Source organism: Falco cherrug, chromosome 4 (genome assembly GCF_023634085.1).
Source record: "Falco cherrug isolate bFalChe1 chromosome 4, bFalChe1.pri, whole genome shotgun sequence".
NCBI lineage: Eukaryota > Metazoa > Chordata > Aves > Falconiformes > Falconidae > Falco > Falco cherrug.
Window position 1 is genome coordinate 36,805,969 of NC_073700.1, and position 18,158 is coordinate 36,824,126.

Genomic DNA, 18,158 nt, shown 5'->3' on the forward strand with positions numbered 1-18,158 from the left:
CTCAGCACAAACTTTTCCTAGAAGTTGTCCCCAGCCTGTTTCTTTGAACTCCTTGAGTCTGAGGTCAAAATTTAAAAGTGTAGAAGTAATTCAATAATGTATTTGTATACACACACACACCTCTCTCTATATAGATACGAATACACCTGGGCATTTTGCAGGTCCTTGCAGCAAACCCTGGTGGATGGGGGAGCTCTGCAACCATTCTGTCAACCCCAGAGACACATGCCTGGCCCCAGTGCTGTTAGACCCTCCTGCAGCTGTGCCCCGGAGCATCAGAAGTCTGCTGCAATCTCCCCAGAGTCATTCATTTCGATGTTGGTGTAATTTGGGGGACGTCTGAAAAGCAACAAAGAAAAATGCAAGCTCAGTTGTTCTGCTCTTTCGCACAAGGTAGCTAATCTGCATCTCAGCTTTGCATTTCAGCCTTCAGCAGGTACAGAGTTTCCTATGGTCACTGTTAATGTTTTAGGGAAAAACAGGAGCAGAACACTTGCCATCACCTGACACAAGTACATCAACTTAAAACCACCCTGGTTTCTCAAAGAGCTTCCCTAAATCTGACTTAGAGTATTTTTTAAATTCGTTTTAAAAAATAAAACTGAGTTTTCTATTCCCCAAATGTATTTTAAGAACTTTCCTCATTTCTAACTCTTGCACATCAGCCCCCTTATCCAATGATAAGACTGGTAAAAATTAATGGAAATAAATCACCTGGGCTGGTTAAATAACCCATCCACTGTAATGCCTGTTTCAAAAAAAATATGTGGCCTGAGTGTTAAGCTGCTGATTGTCTGCTGACAACGTTGGGAAATACCAAGTAATTAAAGTGGTGTCATGTAATCGTGTGGAAGCTGTTTCCCATCAAGGTAATCCTAAGTGGTCCATTGCTTTCACCCTACTCTAAGGAAGAGTTCTTCCCTGTGGCCAAAGCATCATCACTCACTGCCCCTTGTGTGCCACGAGCCTTCAGCTTTCTGCTCTCCCACCACAGCGTGTTGTAAGATTGATGGCCTTTACACTGTGCCCACTGACATGTCTAGCATTATCCGTGGTTTTATTGGTGGTTATCTTAACCTCCTGCAGAACTCGCAGTCTGCTGCATCAAAAGCAAAGGGACTTTGCTGCAAAAATTAGGAGCAACATCTTGGAGTGTTTGGATGCAGCATGTAGATGTTCAGCTGAGTGAAGGAACAAGTCCCTGTACAGCAATTCCAAAGGAAGCACCCGGGAAGGAGAGGGTGAGAGGTGCAAGGCAGATGGGAAGATGGTTTCTCACCTTTTCATGAAGTAAAATGCCAGGCCAACCAACAAGAAGATGAGCAGGAAAGATCCCAGGACAAACAAGGCGATTTCCCAGCCCTGGAAGGAAGCTGAGGGTGCAAAGGCAGAGATGGAGTGTTGTGACACCCTTCCCAGCATGGGGTGTCACCAGGAGGTCACAGAATCAGGGGGTGGCAGAACCAGTTGGGTTGGAAGGGACCTTTAACGGTCATCTTGTTCAACCCCCTGCCAAGGGCGGGGACATCCTTCACTAGATCAGGTTGCTCAAAGCCTTCTCCAGCCTGACCTTGAACACTTGCAATGATAGGGCACCCGTAACTTCTCTGGGGAACAACAGGGCTGTCCCTGTCTCCTGATGTGGAAAGCCACTCTTCCACCCCACGCCACCCCTTGTGGCATGCCAGCTCTGCCCAGCTCCAGCCTGCTGCTCCAAGCAGGCTTCAGGGCTTCTGGCTGTGTGTCCAACAGCTCCAGAAGGCGGGGGCTCCCCAGTGAAGCCCAGTCTGGTGGCTTGCTCTGCATTGCCCCTCTCACACAGAGACGTGGCCTAACCCCAGCCCCAGCCCCGCGCACTGTGCTGAAAGCAGATCACTGTGCTCAGCTTTGCCTCCTACTCACCACCGCTGTGCGAGACGGACGGTGCATTTTTTGGGGCGATGCACTCCGGACTGGTTTTCAGCACTCTCCCATCCACGGAGAAAGGATGGGGGCTGGCCAGGAAGCCCTGTTGCCAGGTCTTGATGGACTGCTGCTGCTCTGGCTGCCGAGCCCACAGCTGGCCCCAGACCTCCACCAGGGAGCCCACACAGGTCAGGTTCAGCTCTGCAGAGAAACAACAGTGGGTGTCGGGTGGCTGGAAACCCTCCAGATGTTCAGGAACACATTGCTCCTGTGACTTCACGCCCTGCTCAGTAACACCTCCTGATCCCACGCTCTTCACCCTCTTCTTCCACTGCTCTGAAATCACACTGTATTGCAGGTAACTTGGAACACATGCTCAACCTTTCAGTGACAAAAGGGACTTGGAGTTGTCCTCCCAGCCCAGCAGAATACTTTGTACTACACTTTGTAACTTCATGATCTATACCCATTGGTGAGAGTTGTCCGAAATTGTTCAAAGGGTCTAAAAGGTGTTTGGGCAAGGGAGACAGAGCATGGCTGTGAAGCCTTCACTTCCTTACAAATCAGCCAAAAACCAAGAAACATTTCTTCCCATCCCTCAAAAGCTGTAGGTCTCTAAGACTTCCAGAAGTAACTTTTTGATCCAGGTACTTCAAGCAAGTATAGAATGCTGAAAGACTCTGATAAAGAGTTGAGAACTAGAGCCCTCAAAGCAGCCTTTTAATTTGGGGGTTTAGGACATTCAGTTTGGCAGACAACTAAAGGCATCATCAGAGACGCCCATTCCTCACAGCCCCTCGAGCAAGCAGCCTGTGTCAGGCTGTCTCCTGCTCTCAGTGCCGAAATCCCATGTACCCACCACTGCTCCTCCAGCCCCCCTCACTTGCAAGTGGAGCGGGGCACCAACCTTGCAGGTAGAGCTGAGAGACGCCACAGGAACACTTCTCCTCTAGGGAGCTCACCAAGGCCCTTCCCAAGCTTTCCAGCATCCTCCTGTGGTGCAGGGTCCACATGGAACAGTCTAGGGGAAAAGGAGATGTGGTTTTCCGCGTGCAGCTTGGGTCTACTAATAAGCTCCCAGCCGCGTGCCCCTTCCAAAACACTTGGCTTCATGCCTGAGCTCAGAAGCAAAGCTCCTCCAGAGCCTGCCTCCCACCCTCCTCTGCATCCCATCCTCTTCTGCCCCCATGCTGCAGGGCGAGTCTTCACTTCTGGTCTTCTACACCATGTGCCAGCTTTGCTCCTTCACCAGCCTCCCAGGGGAGTGGGAAAGAGGCATGCCCCATGTGTCCCACCATACAGGCCAGTACAGAGTGGTGTCTTATGCTGGGAGAAGAGGGAGAGGTCCACTACTTGTCCCTCTCAGGAGGCTGGAGGAGGAGGGAGAACCTCTGTTTCACTTTACCCAAGTCCTGACTGCCCCAAACATGGCCTTTGCAGGGGCTGCAGACCCCACTGCACTTCTGCTCGCTGGCTCTGGAGCTAGGGCTGAGCCACACTGCTCTGCCCCTCCAGACGGGCTGAGACAGGAGGGGGTTTTGGCAGTTTCCCTGACCATGTCCCTGCCATCATGAGAGGCCTGGGGGCACTTTCCTGCCAGTGCTGCGGATCTAATGCTGCAGAAAGAAACCCTGAGCAGGGCTCGGCCCCATCTGAGCAGAGACATCTCAAATGAAGTACGTGGCCACCTGCATACAAGCACAGGGTGAAGCTGCGAGCACGTGGCCTCACATCCACACGCGGGTCTGTACCAACTCTCCCCCAGCGCATCCCCTTTCACAGCTGGGAGGCAGCAGGCTCCCTGCCAGCATCCCCCTCCCATGCCATGTGAAGCTGAGGTCAGCCCACCATCCCAGCCCTCCCACCCTGCACCAGTGGGGCACCCCGCTCTACTCACTGGGTGTCAGGAGGCAGAGGTGGAGATCCACCGCCAAAGTGTCCTGGGGACAGCTGTTCTGCAGCCCAGGGGTAGGGTCCGAGATGGCAAACTGCAGTTCTGTGCTGGCATTGCCACTGGTGCAACGGCTCAGGGACATGAGCCTGTCCGCAGAAGAGGAGGTTAGAGCTCACCAACACGGCATGTACCATTCTTCCCACCTCCAACCACAAGCCCCCCAAGGCCCCAGTTCCTGACACTGCTGCAGCTGACGGAGGGTTTGTTGGAGCTGGAGCTTGAGATCAGCCTTCACAGAGCCATCACAGAGATGGGGCCAGCCAACCCCACCACCTGGAGACGACCTGGGCTTGGCCAGAGCAAACCTAATTGGTCTGACAGGTATCTGCAGGAGTAACATTGCTGCCTCATTACACCCAGCCTCCCAAAATTAAGTTTGTCCTCCAGTATAATGAGTTTTCCAAGCTACACAATACCTGCCCCTGCATTTCACTGAACCATTTGCTTCCATCCCCACACCAGGGCTTAGGAACTTGGTCACGGTGTGAGGGACCAGCTTTTCTGGATGCGGTCATTCAGGACTGGACTGACAGAGGCTGCCTGGAGCCAGCCCGTGTGAGCTCTCCCACCGAACTGCTGCCCTGGAGATCACAGTTTCCCAGAACAACCACACATGTGGGGTTGCACCCTGTGCATGCATGCTCGTAGGGGAGGCTGTGAACGCAGAACTTCCAGGTTGTCACACCAGATGGGACACCTGGGGAGAGGACTTGAGGATGACAAATTTAATTAACAGACGTGCTCTTGTGGACAGGAGGCACTCTGCTAGTATTCCCACCAAGAGGAAGGCTCGGTCCTATGTGTTGTTGACTCCACCTGGGAGTGAAAGGGAAGTAAGGTTTTGTTCTGTTTGGCTGCTCACAGGGATATTCTTTTTTGTTTGGTGTGTTGTTTGGTTGGGTTTTTTTAAAGAAAAAGTTTTGAAAAGAAGCATATACAGCAGCTATCTGTAAAGGCTGCATTCCTTCATGTCGCGCCATACATATCCCTTGGGGGAAGCAAGTGAAGTGAGCAGTGGAGGAACAAAGTTCAATTCCCTACGCCAAGGGTGGGGAAACATTTTCCACTGCTGTGTGCTACCCTCCTGTCTGCTTCCCATCACAGTGCTAGTGAATTGTTCAGCTGTACAGGAGGCAGGAGGAGGCAGCAAGCTCAGCGACATGCCACCCAGAGGCTCTGGGCACAGGGAACCCACAGACATTTTCCCAGAGAAGCGACCTCACCTGTCAGCCTTGCAGGGCACAGTGTAAGATGGTCCAAGGAAGTCCAAGTGTCCTCCAGCTGTGCTGGGCTCACACATGTAAACCAAAGCATCCACCAAGTGCTCTGATGTCGCCTTCACGCCACTAGGAATCAAGCTGGTGCTGTACACAGCAATAGCGCTGGAAGCTTCACTAGCAGCAGAGATGTCCTTGAAAGTCAGGTTTGTCCCATCTGGAAATGCCAGGGGAATAGGTGGGATGAACATCTGGACAGTATTAGGCTGAGCCTTGAGCCTTACAGGACAAGCTGGTAACGAGGAGAACTCCAAGAACAGAAATGGGAAACAAAATAATGGTGGTGACTGAGGCCAAGTAAAGCTGTAAAGAAGTGCCTGCTTGCTGTGAACATAGGTTTACAAAAAGATCAAGGTTCCTCTGAGATGCAGAGTCCTCTTCATGGAGCCCAGCCAGAATTTAAGGCAAACAAAAAATAAATCAGAGTAAACGAACGTGCGGAGGAAACACCACCTCAAGACCAGGAGGAGGCAGCAGCACTGCAGGGCTCAGTGAGCATCAATGAACATGGCATCAGTGAACGGTGGTCCACCCACAGTCCTGGTGGACCCTTCTTCTCCTGAAAGCCCCCTTGTCTTGGCACCAGCGGGAGGAGCTTCCAGTCCTCCCGGTCCCTCTGCCCTGCACGGGGAGCTTGGCAGAGGCACGGAGGAGGATTAACCACCTTCTTAGCTGGAGTGCGATGAAACAGCCCAGGCAGAATAAATAGAGAAAAAACAGGAATAAAGGACAGGAAAGGCAAGGAAGAGTTGTTCCGCATGCTGCACACCCTCCTCCATCCCTTTCCTCAAAGCTGCTCAGCCACCTGCCCATTTGTTTGAAGACAGACCACAAGCTGTGTCATCAGCCTCACCGTGCCCATGCTCTCCATCCAGTGCAAACACAAACAGCCCCGTGGCTCCGATGGTGCCCTTCAGTGGGACGCTGGCACGTGCCTTGCCCTCCTTCCCTGAGAAGAAGACCAGGCTGAGCCCTGCCAGGCTGCTGCCAGGCTTCCCCTCCAGCTCAACAAAGCGGTAGGGGGTAGAGCTGCCGGCCAGGCACAGCTCGCTGATGCTGACAGCAGGAGGGACAGGCACCGAGGAGCTGCTGCAGAAGTTTTCCCCCAGCGGCGTCACCACAGTCACCTGCGGGGAGACACAGAAGCTGCTGCCACTGCTGCTGCTCCCCTTTCTTCAGGTGGAGCGATGGCTGCTCACCTTCTTGCTTCTTGTTTGTGCCTCCTACAGCTCCCTGGTGAGGCCCGACAAGGACTTGGTGGTTCTGCCCCACACTCCCACCACATGTTCACCCATGGTCCTGGCTGCTCAGTCCTACCAGCACACATCCGCACGGCTGCCTTGGCTTCCACCCTCGGGGCTAGGAACAATTCTCTTGCCCTACTGCCAGAGGCACTTCTGCCACTCATGCTTCCACCCACAGCATCACTTCCTTGTGGGTCTCTCCTGCTGCCGATGCACGCCCCTCTGCCTGCAGACCTCTTCTGCTTCTAGAGCAGTTTTATTGCCCCAGCTTTGGACCTGAGCACACCCTGCTGGTTTTATTGCCCTGCGCTGGCCTGATCCCAGCAGGCATCAGCAGTGGAGCAGCAAAGCCCTCCCTTATCCAGCTTTGTGCAGGACAAGCATAGATAGCCTGCAGTGTTCCTTCAGAGGGACTGTCTGAAACTAGACATTTTGAAATAAAAAAGAATGGTTCAGACAAATTAACAAAAATCAATCATAGCCATGGTCGAGGCACATCCTTCACCCATCAGCCCTGCAGAAAGCTGGGTTTCGGGGTCACGGCATGCTGGGCCACACATCCCAAATGTGGTACCCAACAAGCAGGGGTGAAGAGGTGGCTCCACATCTGGCTCAGGGTAACCTGAGAGTCCAGGCTGCTGCCCAAAAGCAGACTCCCTGGTTCTGGGGCTGGTGGCCTGTGAGCTGTCTTCAGGGATCTCCTGGCTCTGAGCCATGCTGCACAGGGCAAGGAGCTGTTACCCGGCCAGCGACAGGCAGCTGGTGAGGGCTGGTGACAGTGGCAGCAGACAGCAGCAGATAGATGCTGCTCACCAGAACGCCCCGCTCTCCCAAATAAAGGACATACTGAAACACGACCGCTGCCCTCCCAGCGACTATGGATGGAGAACAGACATCTCCCATCAACCCACCTGGAAGCTGCTCTGGAGTTTTGTGCTCAAACTGTGGCAGCGGCTCAGAGACTCGTCCTCAGTACTGTGAGAATCATTTTCATACAAGATGCTCTGCCCTGGTACCAGCACTTTGACCAGCTGGTCTGCCTTCTCTGCCTTTCGGGATGTGTACACCACAGCGTCCACCAGCCCCTCTGCGGTCACAGCCATGTTCACCACGTAGCGGGTGCTGTTGCTGTAGTAGAGAGCCACAGCATCCGCCCCATTCTGGATGGTGTTGGGGGGCAGCCTGATCGTGGGTGCTGGCCTCACAGTGCTGCTCCCCACCAAGAAGTAACCCCGCTCATCTGTGTGGTGTCCAGAGAGGTCCAACACCCGGTAGGCCTGGCTATTTTTACCATTGTAGAGGACCAACCAGTATCCCTGGAGGTCAAAGCATGTCCGTCCAGTGTAGAAGAGTTCAATGTACTCTGCATCCTCACCTCCCCCTGGGTTGTCTGGGTTCACCTCATTGATGAGTAGCTTGGCCACTTGCACAGAGGGCTCTTGAGTCCCTTCTGGCATCTCTGATGGGACACCTTGGAAACCAAAATGTCACAAATACAGGCTTAAGCACAGAGCCCCAGGGAAACAACACGGTGTTGCACACTATTTTCTTGGGGTGAGACCAAATTCAGCAGAGGACTGAGGATGCTGGATCAGATTTTTATCGTCTGTGTGCTCTGTACTCCTTAGAAGAGCCCTGGCAATACTCTGGCTAATACCAGCTGTAACAACAGAGCTTGCTGTTATTCCAGGTAATGAGCAATATGGGCTCTAGTGACTGGATGCGATGGAATTGGAAGGGATCTTTGCCTGAGCTAGGGAACAGAGGGAGGGACATCTCCCTCTAGGAGGGCTAGAGCCGCATGTCCACCCGCGAACACATCGTATGCCCCAACCTGCAAGAATGATGTCTGGTACCTGGAGGCAAGTCTGGCACATTAATATCCTTGGAGCAGGAGCTTTCTGCTGTGATGTTCCTTCTGTCAAAACTCAGAAGTCTGGGTGTCTCTAGGAAGGTCTTGAAGGCTAGCAGCAGGCTGCTTAGCTCGTCCTCTGACTTAGCAGTCAGTAGTGTAGTGAACACAAGTCCCAGGTCCTGGCAGACTGCCTTTGGCTCTGCAGAGGCAAGCAGAGAACTGCTTCAGTTTCCCCACACTGCAGAAGACCTACTTTCTACTGGAAGGGACAGAGTTCACCAGCTCATCTCTGCCACCATGGCCCTCCTGGTCAGACTGACTCAGGGCAGCTCATGGCATCTACACAATGCTGGATGCCCTCTGCATCCCAGGACCAAGTCACACAGCACACCCAGATACCAGCTTCATCCTTCTGAAGCCTTGCAGCTCCAGCAGTGAGCAGAATGGTCTCTTTGGTAGGGGTCTAAACATAAGATAAACATAAGGCTGCTGACAAAGCAGGCTGCAAAGTCATGGCTCTTCACGTGCCTGCATGCGCTAGTCACACTCGCCGCTAACCTAGTAGGGATATCAGAAAAGCAACACAGACCAGTAAGTCCACTTGCATTTCTGCTGCAGCTTGGCTTAGTTCATATGGATCAGAAGGTCAAACAGGCAACAAACTCATAGTCAAGATGTCAGCCCTGTTGCCACACCTGTCTGACTGCAAATGCTCAAGGTCAAAATAGCTGGTGGTCTGCAGATGAGCACTGATGTGTGTTGGTGGAGCTGCAGATGGGAGCGCTCTGTGGAACATGGAAGACCAGCACCATGTTCTACCTAACATTCAACATTTCTGCCATTGGCACCAAGTTCAAATTAGCTGGGATCCAAGCCAGGAGGACATGTGCAACAGGGAAACACAGGACTGAAAATCAGAAGCAAATGGGCATTAACCACAGGTGGCCCCCGGTCTGCCCCACTCCTGCCTAGCTCACCTCTGAAGTGGGCAGCAGAGACTCCACAGCTGCAGGATCCATCAAGGGCCTGGACCAGAGCCATCAGGATGTCTTCTGACTTCAGGAGCCACTCCTGGCAATCTAGGAAACAAAACCCAACTGCTACCCAGCCAGTACAACCTCAGTCACGGGATCCAGCTCATTCTGGATGGGTACAGCTCAGCTCCTGCTTATCACTCAGAGAGCCGGAAAAGTCTTCTCTTCACCACAAGCAGCTGGGTGGGGTAAGGAAGACAGGAGGAGCTCAACTTGGCATGGGATGCCATGAAGAAAAATACTGCAGAAAATTGCCAGATGTCCCGGTTGCATTCCCTTTGGTGTTATGTTCACACAGCCCAGCACGGCTCCGGGTGGCCTTCCTGGACATCTCTGGCCTGGTGCACATGCTCTTGTCCTGAGGAGGTCCTGCCTACAGAGCAGAAATAGCTAATACCCACCTGCTACATGGAGGCAGAAGGAGAGAGTCTGGCTGAAGCGTTTGCTGGGGCAATCATTGAACTTGCCAGGGGTGGGCCTGCTGGGGATGTAGGACAAGGAGTCCCGGGTCACAGAGCAGCAGCTGCACTGGCTCATGGACATACCTCCCAGCGGGTGCCTGCAAGAGACGGACATGGAAATGCAGGAAAACACGACTTGTCAGCCAGGGACCTGAGTGCTCTTCACCCACCAGTCACACCTTTCTGCACCAGAGGGAAGAACCATGCACTTATGAGTCTTCTCCCTTCACAAGGTTTGGAGAGATATCCCAGCCTCATCAGTACTTCCCTCTCTCAAAAAAAAGCCCAAGAGCTCACTAAATCTGGAGAAAGATCATGGCCTTCACCCAACCTTTTCTCTTCTAGCACTGGCTGGTTTTTTGACTGATGTGAAGACTGACAAGACAGTACAGACACCCTCAGGCTCACCCTGGGACCACTGGGAAGAGCGGTGGGGTGCAGCTAGACAAACTGGGAAGGCAGCACCGGAGGGTGAAATGCTTGAGCAAGGGCCCTCAACTCAAAGGCGAAGAGGACGATTGGGGGTTGGACTAGATGACCTTTGAAGGTTCCTTCCAACCCAAACTGTTCTATGATTCTATGAAGCCCCACTGTGAGGAGCTGCACAGAGCAGAGCTGCTCAGAGCTCCTCAGGGAACAGGACCACCTCCTTACGGGACGAGTAGGAGATTTCATTTCACAAGTGGAAGAAAGACGAGCAAAGGGAGGAATAGGAATATGCTGTAAGCGGTGACCCTGTCATGGGAGTAAACTACACCCTTTCCTGATACGATTGACTCCATGTAGTCTCAAATGGTCTTTTCACAGGGCCATCCAGAAAGGGTGAATCTCCCACCAGCTACGGAGCCAGGACATAGGTATTTAGTTGGCAGTTATACGCAGAGGTCAAATCTCGTGCTTTGCCATCAAAACTGCAGACGAGAGCGTGGCCAGACATTTATTTTTTTTTTTGCTTATTGCCCAGTTCTGCACACCCCACCCCATCTCATGTGCATGGCACCTTGCTGCCTCCGCTCCTCCACCTGCTCCACTGTGCTTTACCCACTCTGCTCTCCCCTTTCTCCCATTAGTAGAGCATGCCTAAAATGTGAAGGAAACAGTTCTCATGTCTCACAAAAGTCTAAGGTTACTAAAGGTTCCCCTAACCCACAAAGACAAAAAGAAACCCAAATCCCTAATAGGAAGTGGCTCAACCTGGGATGAACGGTAACCCCGCTTCCAGCCCTTGGTCTGGATGAAGCAAGGCAGGGATTTCTTCCTGGGTCAGGCGAGTGATACTGAAGTCCCTCCCTTGCCCTCACTTTGGCCTGAAATTCCATCCTGAACCTAAGAAAAACCTTTTCTTGTATAAAGCAGAACTGGAAAAATTATAGTGACCGCTACACTTTAATTAAAAAAAAAATTAACATTATAAAATAATGAACAGCAATCATTTGGTAAGAAAATTCCTCCTCAAGTACTTCAGCAGCTGTAACAGGACTAGTGCAGAGAGGGGGACAGTGGCAAACTCAGAGCAGGTGGCAGAAAGTAAGCTGGGGCTTGATAGCACCGAGGAGACCCTGGTCTGGGGGTGGCACTTGCCTTCCAGTCCTGACCAGGGTTTGGGGCAGGGGGGACCCCAGCAGGCAAGGGAAACTCCGGTGCCAAACCCTCCTCCCAGCGAGAAGCCCCTCACCGCTTTTCCTTGTAGGCAGGTCTGCCAGGGGTCAGGATCTCCAGCAGCTCCGGGTTCGGCTCCTCGTGTCTCGTATACACAAAGGCATCCAGCAGGCTGGCCACCGGCAGCGCCTTCCCCGGGACAAAACTGCTGCTGTTGCCTCTGTAGAGGGCAATGGCACTGGGGCCAGCCCCGAGGACAGGACGGCTGGTGTTCTCCGGGAACGTCAGATCCACTACACACCAGCAAGGAAAGGAACAATGATGGCACATGAGCAACACATGAGTGAGAGCCCGTGTAGAAAACCAGCATCTCTTCAGCCCTGGAGGGCTGGACACAGGAGCTGGGAAAGTGGCTGGGGTTGTTCCGTTATTGCAAATTTGGCATCTGTTACCCCATCTCTCTGCTCACTAGCACTTCTCATGTTCACTCAGCCTGAATTTCCCCGTTCATGGCCAGATCCACAGCAGGGAGGAAGCTGGAGGGGGAAATCTGAGCTGAGCTCGTCCTGCTATTTTGGTTCTGCGAACAGAGGAGCCGATTCATGCCTAAGCAGGAGAACTGGAAAGCAAGCGCTGATGTGACTTTGCAGCAAAGTAAATTTTTAATTCTAAAAGAGGTCTGTAAAATCCACTAACCTTTCATGTTAGTTACTTTAATAGTACACAAAAATGTTTAAGAATCTACATTTTATTCTAGCATTTAAAGTCCATGGTTTTTACAAACACGAACACTACACATACACAACACACGTACTCAGCAAAGGCCCAAGATACCAGCATACAGAATTAAGGTTGAGGTTTGGTGCAGTTCCCCTGCTTCATGAGCTTCCCAATCTCCTTCCTCGTATTTGCTGTTCCCTTCACAAGTTACTTCCCCAGCACCCAGCAAGAGCTGCTGAGGACATTAAAAAGCAGCAGATTGCTGATGTTTCAATACTTCTCCCTGCGTGACCAGCTTCAGGGAACAAACGTTAAAGAAGGAATCATGTGAGAGGCGGAAGGGTAAGGAGAAGTGGTTATCCCTTGGGAAGTGCCACCAGGGCGCCTGCACGCTACAGGGCAGTCCTGTACCTTAGCCCAGTGCACCCCTGCCAGGGGACCATTTTTCCCCTGCCTGACTAATCTGGTGGTCTTCTACAATGGAGTGACTGCATTGGAGGGTAAGGAAAAAGCAACTGATGTCGCCTGTCTTGATTGCTGCAAGGCCTTTAATGTGGCCCCACACAGCATCCGTGTCACTAAATTGAAGAGATTTGGGCTCGATGGATGAACTATTCAGCGGATAAGGAACTGGCTGGATGGCCACATCCCAAGAGTTGCAGTTGACAGATCTATGCCCATATGGAGAGCAGTAACCAGTGGTGTCTCTCAGGGGTCTGTATTGGGACCAGTACAGTTCAACATGGTCATTAATGACACAGGCGGTGAGCACACCCTCAGCAAGCCTGCGGATGACACCAAGCTGAGTGACGCAGGTGATACGCTTCAGGGAAGCGATGGCATCCAGAGGGACTTTGACAGGCTGGAGGGGTGGGCCCATGTGAACCTTAGGAAGTTCAATGAGGCCAAGTGCAAGGTCCTAAGTCTGGGTCAGGGCAATGCCCAGTATCAGTACAGGCTGGAGGATGAATGGATAGAGAGCAGCCCTGCAGAGAAGGAACTGGGGATACTGGTGGACACAAAGCTGGACATGAGCCAGCAATGTGCGCTCACAGCCCAGGTGGCATCAAAAGCAGCGTGGCCAGCAGGTCGAGGGAGGTGATCCTCCCGCTCTACTCCGCTTTTGTGACACCCCACCTGGTGCACTGCATCCAGCTCTGGGTGTCACAGCACAAGGCAGACATGGACCTGTAAGAGCAGGTCCAGAGGAGGGCCCCAAAAAAGATCCAAGGGGTGGAAGAACTTCTCCCATGAAGAAAGGCTGAGAGAGCTGGGGTTGTTCAGCATGCAGAAGAGAAGACTCTGGGATTACCTTCTTGCAGCCTTTCAATACTTAAAAGCAGCTTATAAGAAAGATTGGGACAGACTCTTCCCAGAGCTTATACTGATAGGGTGAGGGGTAATGGTTTTAAAATGTAAGAGGGTAGATCTAGATTAGAAGAATAAAGAAGAAAAGTTTTACCATGAGGTTGGTGAGATGCTGGAACATGTTGCCCATAGAAGTTGCGGATGCTCCATCCCTGGACATGTTCAAGCTTAGGTAAGATGGGGCTCTGAGCAACCTGCTCTAGCAGACGGTGTCCCTGCCTGTGGCGGGGCGATGGAACTAGGTGATCTTTAAGGTCCCTTCCAACCCAAACTGTCCCATGATTCAAATGGAAGTTTTCACACTGTCATCTGTCAAGGGAGGAGTTTTGCTCTGGTGCTCTCACAGCTTTAAATACTCTGCAGCAACAGGCAGAGAAGTTGTACAAAGGCAGGACTAACAGCCAGGTCTATTTTAAAAGTTCCTGTCCCAAATCTGAAGTGGCCACTGTGAAGAGTGAAGAGGGTTAAATCAACCTCTCCCAGGGTGCGTAGCATGGAGTCACTACAAAAGCATCCTTTTAAGATGAATAAAATGAAAAGACACAGTGTCATTGAGTGCTTTTGGGCAAAAACCCAGAAAAATGTGTGTGCAATATGCTTGAGACATCTTGACAAAGCCTCACTGGGAAAAAATGCCAAAGTCACCTTCTTGATTTGGGTGAGCCTTGAGGAAGAGTTAAATGTAAGGCTTAGAGATTTCCTGCTTAGTCTGCAAGCTGATTGTGCTTTCACATTGCTTGCTTTGAGCTGCCTTAGCTCTTGACTGCTAACAGCCCCAGCTCACCAAGAGGTAAGAGCAGAGAACCTTTCCTGGTGAGAAAAGCAGGGCTCAAGTGGACAATCAGCTCTTCTGCTGGTGGTGAGAGAGTATTTGGAGCAGTTTGAATTGTCAAAAGGAGCTCATCTGCTTTAAAAAAAAAAAAAAAGCTTTCATTGCAAAAGTATTTTTATTTTTATGAGAACCAGCTTTGTAAGGGATAAGTATGCTCCCTGACTCAGAAATCATGAGTCAGTGAATTACACAAGACATCTACAGAGACAGTGTCTGCAGCTGCCAAAGTCTGCTTTTGAGGTGCCCCAAATAACAGGATTTTTCTTCCTCTTGTGGTGGCCTGGAAGAAATTTTGAACGCTGGGAGGAAGTTTAGATCACAGCTTCACACAGCCAATACACATGTGAGCTACATTTGCACATGGTGCAATGGAAGAAAAACCCTTGTGCTTTTTTAAGAAGAGAGTGAACCTGCTGTGAATGGCCACCGAGACACACAGAGAGAAAGGGGACACTGCAGGGAGGTGTGGCACAGCCAGGGTCCTATGGCAGGCATCTTCTGATGCTCTTTAGTTCTTGCACCACAAGAAAAGGTAAATCAAGCCCTGCCCGCTTTCCCCAGGCCACTCACATTTCTGAAACTTCTGTCAGGGCCCTCCTAAGCTTTCCCTTTTCTAGGTGTACTTAGTTATTTCTTCTGTGGACACATTTCCAGAGTGCCGTCCATCCTAGCTGACCTTCTCTGAATGTCTCCAATTCTAATACATCCTTTCTGAGATTAAGGTATTGTACCACACAAGACATAATTAAAGATACAAGCAAACCATGAATTTACACAGCGGCATAAAAGATGCCCTCCATTCTTTCCTCTTCTCCTAGTAACTTCTAATGTTTTATTTGCTTTATGTAATTCCTTTTCCAATAATTTCTAACATTTGTTTTGCTTTTTTATCTGCCATGGTGTTCTGAGTCACATTTTCACTGATGTCTCAGATGCCAAACACTAATAAAAAATGACAGCACCCTCCTGCCCCAGACTTGGCTGTTTGCTCCCCCAGCTCTGAGGTAGTCACCAAACTGCAGTGCTTACCTGGGGCTGTGCTTTGTGCTGGACCGATCAGGAATAGCCCATCCAGTGAGGTTTTGCCATGAATGTCTACGGTGAAATAAATGTCTTTGGTACGACCATCGATTAGCACCAGAACAATGTCCCTCAGCAGGGTGGAGTGCGGACCCTGAAGCTCTATAAACTCAAACTCTTCAGAAGAAGAGGCAGGAAGGACCTCACTGATCACGACAGCAGATGCGTTCAGCTGAGAAGTCAGCATGCAGTGGTTGTCTGTGCCTGGGGTGGGCATGGCCACTTGGAAGATCCACTGAGAATCTTCTCCATGGCACCTTTCTATTGACTCATCCACGGTCCTGAAGGTGGAATCCTCCAGGAAAGCTTCTCTGCCAGGGGTCAGTACCCTGACCAGTGTATCTGCCCTGTCTGTTGTCTTAGTCTTATGGACCAAAGCATCTACCAGTCCATAACTTGTGACACTCATGCCTTCCTTGTAGTTCCCTTTTCCATAGTAGACAGCAATTGCATCAGGGCCATTCTGGATAGTGTTCTTAGGAATAACTATAGCAGGGTTCACAGAAGAGGAGCCGATGAGAAAGAGCCCTTGGTTGTTAGTAACTTTGCCCTGGAGGTTCAAAACTTTGTAGGCTCGGTTTCCATTGCCATTGTAGAAGACCAGATAGTAGCCATCCAAGCGGGCTGTTTGACCACTGGTGTGATAGAGCTCCACAAACTCTGAAGTGTCCTCTCCTGGGCTGTCAGCATTGACTTCATTAATTAAAAGGGTATGCTCTGTTCTCTGGTCCCTGGGGTTTTTTATGAGATTCTGGGCAGCAGCCTTGGGAAACCAGATGTAGACAAGTACCACCAATCCAACGTGCCAGATAGGTCCCATGAAGAAGGCTGGGATTTTTGGTTCAGGTCAAATCTAGAGGAGAGGGGGGTCTGTCCTTTCCACAGGCACAAACGGAGCACAGAAGGAAGCTGCCACCACTTGGCTGTTGCACAACAGCAAGGTAAGGCCTCCGAGTAGGATGCTCACAGGCAGAGGCAGGCACACTTCTCCAGGGAGTTCTGGTTTGCAGAGCAGAGCAGCAATCCCACAAAAATCAGAGAAGGGTACGGCTTGGACAAGAGATTTCCTAGCTCAGCTCCTTTAAAAGTCAGGGCAGGGAGAAAAGAAGAATCTTGTTAGGAAACACAGAAACACCAGTGACATGTAACAGCCTTAAAGACCTATAATTTTTCCTCCCTGTATTTCTTCAACGTTAATCAAGATGCGTAACAGCAACTGCAAAGGGACAAAGCGTGTGGGTTTGTGTCTGAAAGCCTGAGACTTGTGGGAACATGGGAAGTTGTACAGTGTCTGTGCTAATTGTTATTTCCCTGAGTCAAATTTATTCCACGGGAATTAACACTAAATGGCACTAAAGACAATAGTGGGCTCAGCCTGAGCCGTCCACCGCACAGCCCCGCACAGCCCGGCACAGCTCCGGCACAGCTCCGGCACAGCCCCGCACAGCCCGGCACAGCTCCGGCACAGCCCCGCACAGCCCGGCACAGCTCCGGCACAGCTCGGGCACAGCCCCGCACAGCCCCGGCACAGCTCCGGCACAGCTCCGGCACAGCTCCGGCACAGCCCCGCACAGCCCCGGCACAGCCCCGCACAGCCCCGCACAGCCCCGCACAGCCCGGCACAGCTCCGGCACAGCCCCGCACAGCCCGGCACAGCTCCCGCACAGCCCCGCACAGCCCTGCACAGCCCCGCACAGCTCCGGCACAGCCCCGCACAGCCCGGCACAGCTCCGGCACAGCCCGGCACAGCTCCGGCACAGCCCGGCACAGCCCCGCACAGCCCCGCACAGCTCGGCACAGCCCCGCACAGCTCCGGCACAGCCCCGCACAGCTCCGGCACAGCTCCAGCACAGCTCCAGCACAGCTCGGCACAGCCCCGCACAGCCCGGCACAGCCCCGCACAGCCCCGCCGGGCCAGGCGGTCCCGGGGCGCAGTGCAGGAGCGGTGCCGCTCCGGGGGTCGCTCGGTCCCCACCCCGCGCACTCACCGCCGCTCGGTGCCGCGGCCCGCCGGGACCGCACCGCGGGGGCGGGGCGGGGCGGGGGCGGAGGGAGAGCCGCTCTCTAAGGCTCCGTCCCAAAACCAGGTTCCCTCATCCCGGCGTGCCAGATCCTTCTCCAGCTCCTCTCCCGGGGCGGGGTGGCCCGAGCTTCCAGCGCCCCCCGCCAAGTCGCGCTGGGACCCAGGGTGCGGGCAGGCTGGGTGCTCAGCGGTGGGGCCGCGAAGCCCGTACTCCTCCTGGCTGATGTATTCAGTGCAACTGTCTCATCTTGGAGACATTGTGTTTAGGCAATCGTGAGGCTCTGGGATTACAAAGGGAGGTGGAGAGCTGCTGGGAAGAGGAACCACCCGCGCCCAGAAGGGGCCCTGACTCATCCCCTGCTGCGATCTCCTGGCGCAGCTGGGGCTGGAGCAACCCCCTGTCACGCCTATGGAGGGTCCCAGGCCCACGCGGGTCCCTAAGCCCCCCGCCTCTGCCTCGTGCTTGGCCCTGGTGCTCGCTTCGCCCGCTGCTGCGCCACGTGGCCGGGCCCCGTCCTTTGGTGAGAAGGACAGCCTGGACCCCCAGAAAGCTCCCTGCTCCCGTCTACACCGTCCCCGGCCAACCCCATAGCCCACCAGCCTGCACGAGGGGAGGGAGAGCCAGGGGGGGTTGGGGACAGAAGACCCAACGTCCTGCCACGAGATGAAGGGAACCGCTGCCGAGCTGCTGCCGTGAGGGGCTGCGGCCCATGCAACGAGCAGGGACCTGTGGGGCACAACCTGGCCTCCAGGTGGAAGAAGGCCAGGGGTGATGGGACAGGACCTCTGGTTCATGGTTACTGTGC

At 52.8% G+C, this 18,158-nt stretch overlaps 1 protein-coding gene across 2 annotated transcripts; it reads right to left on the reverse strand.

Annotated features, from left to right (window-relative positions):
* Positions 1 to 80: 80 nt before the first annotated feature.
* LOC106631382 (uncharacterized) lies at positions 81 to 17,537 on the reverse strand. Of its 2 annotated transcripts, XM_055708486.1 has the most exons (14): positions 17,318 to 17,537; positions 15,279 to 16,408; positions 11,406 to 11,622; positions 9,671 to 9,828; positions 9,213 to 9,314; positions 8,237 to 8,434; positions 7,292 to 7,851; positions 5,990 to 6,263; positions 5,083 to 5,293; positions 3,803 to 3,945; positions 2,813 to 2,926; positions 1,903 to 2,106; positions 1,280 to 1,373; positions 81 to 339 (listed from the first exon to the last, which is right to left on the reverse strand). In XM_055708486.1, exons 2-14 carry the CDS (start codon positions 16,147 to 16,149, stop codon positions 276 to 278), a joined length of 3,210 nt encoding a protein of 1,069 aa, XP_055564461.1. In that variant the 5' UTR covers positions 16,150 to 16,408; positions 17,318 to 17,537; the 3' UTR covers positions 81 to 275. The 2 variants fall into 2 exon arrangements, with proteins under 2 accessions (XP_055564461.1, XP_055564462.1); XM_055708487.1 differs by lacking the exons at positions 81 to 339; positions 1,280 to 1,373; positions 1,903 to 2,106; ... (1 more) ...; positions 3,803 to 3,945; positions 17,318 to 17,537 and adding an exon at positions 3,953 to 4,981 and having other exon boundaries at positions 15,279 to 16,760.
* Between the last annotated feature and the right edge of the window lie 621 nt (positions 17,538 to 18,158).

Excerpts from the sequence above, each read along its gene's own strand:
- LOC106631382 (XM_055708486.1), bottom strand. The coding sequence starts at position 16,149 with ATGGGACCTATCTGGCACGTTGGATTGGTGGTACTTGTCTACATCTGG. Across the intron at positions 7,852-8,236 it reads TGTGCCAGACTTGCCTCCAG|GTGTCCCATCAGAGATGCCA; the intron begins GTACCAGACATC and ends TTGGTTTCCAAG. Across the intron at positions 1,374-1,902 it reads GTCCGTCTCGCACAGCGGTG|CTTCCTTCCAGGGCTGGGAA; the intron begins GTGAGTAGGAGG and ends TTGCACCCTCAG.